Here is a 3,750-nt window from a genome sequence, read left to right as displayed (position 1 = left end):
CAGGGAAGCCGATCCCACCCCCACCTAACAACTGTCCTCGAGCCACCCCCCATCAAATCATTCCCCGCACCTATTACCTTTTGTACCACCACCCCCTCCCTTTTAGAATGTAAGCTCTACGAGCCGGGCCCTCCTGTCCCTTCTGTATTGAACTGTAATTGTGCCGTCCCCCTCTACATTGTAAAGCACTGTGTAAACTGTTGGTGCTATATAAATCGTGTATAATAATAATATAATAACAATACTAGAACCTGCACTGTACACCTCTAGACATAACAAGCATTTAACCCTTGAAGTGCAAGAGGTCCCACAGCAAGGGTGATTTTTTTATTTTATTTTTTTCAAATCTTGGACTTGGTCTTTAACCACTTCAATACCGGGGGGCACTTAAACACCTTCCTGCCCAGACCAATTTTGAGCTTTCAGCGCTGTCGCACTTTGAATGACAATTGCGCAATCATACAACACTGTACCTAAATGAAATTTTTATCATTTTTTTCCCACAAATAGAGCTTTCTTTTGGTGGTATTTGATCACCTCTACGGTTTTTATTTTTTGCTAAACAAATAAAAAAATACCGAAAATTTTGAAAAAAATAATGTTTTTTTTTGTTTCAGTTTCAAAACTTTGCAAATAAGTATGTTTTCTCCTTCACTGATGGGCACTGATGGGGTTACACTGATGGGCAATGATAAGGCGGCACTGATGGGCACCGATGAGGTGGCACCAATGAAGTGGCACTGATGAGGTGGCATTGATGGACACCGATATGTGGCACTGATAGGCGGCACTGATGGGTGGCACTGATGGGCGACACGGATGGGCACTGATAGGTGGCACAAATTGGCACGGATTGGTATGGATAGGTGGCACAGGTGGGCATGGGTTAGGCGGCACAGGTGGGCATGGGTTAGGCGGCACAGGTGGGCATGGGTAGGCAGCACAGGTGGGCATGGGTAGGTGACACAGGTGGGAATGGGTAGGCGGCACAGGTGGGCATGGGTAGGCACTGATAGGCGGCACAGATGGGAACTGATAGGCGGCATTGTATTATAATATATTGTACTAATGGATGACAATCAGTGCCAATCAATAATGCATGCCAATCAGTGATGCCCATTGTGGGCACTGATTGGCATCCATTATGGGCACTGATTGGCATCCATTGTGGCACTGACTGGAATCCCTGGTGGTCTAGGGTGGCATACCTTGTCCTTGGCATCCCTGGTGGTCTGGTGGCATCCCTGGTGGTCCAGTGCGGGCATCCTGGGGGGGGGGGGCTGTGCTTATAATCGATCAGCACAGACCCCCCCTGTCAGAGGAGCAGCCGATCGGCTCTCCTCGTGTCTGACAGACGCGAGTGAGGAAAAGCCGATCACCGGCTTTTCCTATTTACACTGTGATCAGCCGTGATTGGACACGGCTGATCATGTGGTAAAGAGTCTCCGTCTGAGACTGACACCCCGCAACAACGATCGCCGCGATGCGCGCCCCCGGGGGCGCGCAGCGGCTCATAATCCTGATCACGTCATATGACGTCCGGTCAGGATTATGCAACCACTTTGCCGCCGTCTATTTGCTATAGGGCGGGCGGAAAGTGGTTAAATATGATTGCTAAAAAAAAAAAAGAAAAAAAGATCTATCTTGTTCTCAAACAAGTTTAATTATGTTGCTTGTTAAAAATCAATCATTACAGTACACACAGTGGTGTAGTGGTTAGCACTCTCACCTAGCAGTAAGAAGGGTCACTGGTTCGAATCCACTATCTGCCTGGAGTTTGCATGTTCTCCCTGTGCCTGCGTGGGTTTTCTCCCACACTCCAAAGACATGCAGGTAGGTTAATTGGCTTCTGACCAAAATTGGCCCCTAGTATATGAATGGAGACCTTGGATTGTGGGCTCCTTGAGGGTAGGGACCGATGTGAGTGTGCAATGTACAGGGATAGGGACAATTGTAGACACTTACTCAGGATGGACTGGTGTCTTTATTCAACCTTACTAACTATGTAACAAGCTGTATAGTTATAAAAAGACATATCAGTCTAGTAGGAAATACCTCCAAAGGTTTTTTTTTTTCATAGACGTCTTTGAATATTCCTTTTTTTTATGACAATTAGCATTCAGACCTTTTCCATAAATGTGTCATGCTAATATCTCGGATCAGGCACAGAAAAAATAAATAAAAATCTTCCAGTCCTTGTAGGAAATGCAATCATTCGTTTCCATAATGTTTGTTTTATATAATGAATGGTTCTAGTAGAAGTCATTTTAGATCCTGGCACTTTGCATACATTTACATAAAGGAGTATCGCAGCACACGATGGGTTGGGATGTGAGGTCTCTCCGGTGTTCCCTTCCTCTCTTCTCCTCTCACGTATATCTGACAACATTCAGGTTCACAACTCTCTGCGGCTCACCCGGACGGAGCTCTGACAAAGGACGACTACTTGGCTTCAGGGCAAAACGCATGAAATTTTTTTTTTTTTTAAAACATCAAATCTGGAGCTTATTCCCTTCGAGCGAATTTGAAGATCTGAATTCTAAAAAGGCAAAAAGGAAATCAAACCCAACATTGTAATAATGAATCCTGAAGGTCACTCTCAGAACCACCTACCTTATATCATTATTATAATTCTGGAGCTCGGCATTGGCACGTTCATGAATCTGTTTGTGATATACGTGGTTTATCGGGATTTCATCAAAACGAAAACACTGAGGAGCGGCGACCAAATCTTGCTTTGTTTGGGCATCTCCAACATGTTCTATGGTTTCCTGGTGTTTGTCAGTTTGCTCGACTATTTCTGCAGCCTTGGGATCTTCTCGAGGATCCATACCGCTTATATTTATCTCTATCTGTTTCTTTTTGCTATTAGTTCATGTGCGTGGCTTTCAGCCAGTCTGGGCTTCTTCTACTTCGTAAAAATTTCCACTTTTGGGTCGGGATTACTTTCCTGGGTGAAGAAGAATATTACCTCCGTTGTCCCACGGTTGTTGTTGGGCATTTTATTGGTTTCTCTGTTCAACAGCGTCCTAAGCAGCTTGTTCATCATTTTTTCTCCGGCACCCCCTCGTAACAACACGGGACGTTTTGTGTCTATTGCCTCTGTGTTTTCACAATCGAGAACACAATTTATCTACAGCACAATAACCCTTTCTATTGGCTCTTTCATGGTCCTGTTTAGCACTACTTTCTACTTGGTTGTGTACTTGATGAAGCACAGCTATAGGATGAAGAAGGGTGTGCAAACACCCAACAATGAACACCTCAGGTCCTTTGACAAAGTTGTGTGGCGCATGATGCATTCCTTATTGTTCTACGGAATATACTACCTCCTGATGCTCATTATCTATTTTACCGTCATCACGAAGATGGAGTCTGGATTCTGGTTATCGTATCTTATTTTTTCATTATTCCCCGTGGTGCAGGTTGTCCTCCTTGTTCTTGCTAATCCCAGGCTGAAGGCCGCTTTGAAGGATACGTTCTTGTGTCTCCACCTTCGAGAAAGTGTATGTAAACCAATACAATGAGCTTCTTTTGTTTGCTCCCTTTTGGGTTTTTAGACATATTGATAGGATTTAGTTGTATTTATCTTTAATGAGTACAAAGCATACCTGCCTATCCAACAGGAATCTTGTACGTTGATAACTTTCTATGCTCTTTGCCTCTTCTGCACTCTTACCGGTAGACATTGTTCCCAACTATCTCTGAATTTGACAGAACACATCTTGCTTATGTTTTTGAGATAAGGAG

The 3,750-nt window shown here is 44.2% G+C and overlaps 1 protein-coding gene across 1 annotated transcript; it reads left to right on the top strand.

Annotated features, from left to right (window-relative positions):
* Positions 1 to 2,559: 2,559 nt before the first annotated feature.
* Positions 2,560 to 3,527, top strand: LOC143925271 (taste receptor type 2 member 4-like). The gene has a single exon (XM_077449859.1). It carries the CDS (start codon positions 2,580 to 2,582, stop codon positions 3,525 to 3,527), a length of 948 nt encoding a protein of 315 aa, XP_077305985.1. The 5' UTR covers positions 2,560 to 2,579.
* The last annotated feature ends 223 nt before the right edge of the window (positions 3,528 to 3,750 follow it).

The sequence above is a fragment of the Lithobates pipiens genome, unplaced genomic scaffold (assembly GCF_037356315.1).
Source record: "Lithobates pipiens isolate NorthernLeopardFrog02 unplaced genomic scaffold, aLitPip1_a1.2 Scaffold_22, whole genome shotgun sequence".
NCBI lineage: Eukaryota > Metazoa > Chordata > Amphibia > Anura > Ranidae > Lithobates > Lithobates pipiens.
This window is presented reverse-complemented; position numbering and strand designations above follow the sequence as displayed.

What these genes read in the sequence shown, in the direction of transcription:
- LOC143925271 (XM_077449859.1), top strand. Translation starts at nt 2,580, where the DNA reads ATGAATCCTGAAGGTCACTCTCAGAACCACCTACCTTATATCATTATT.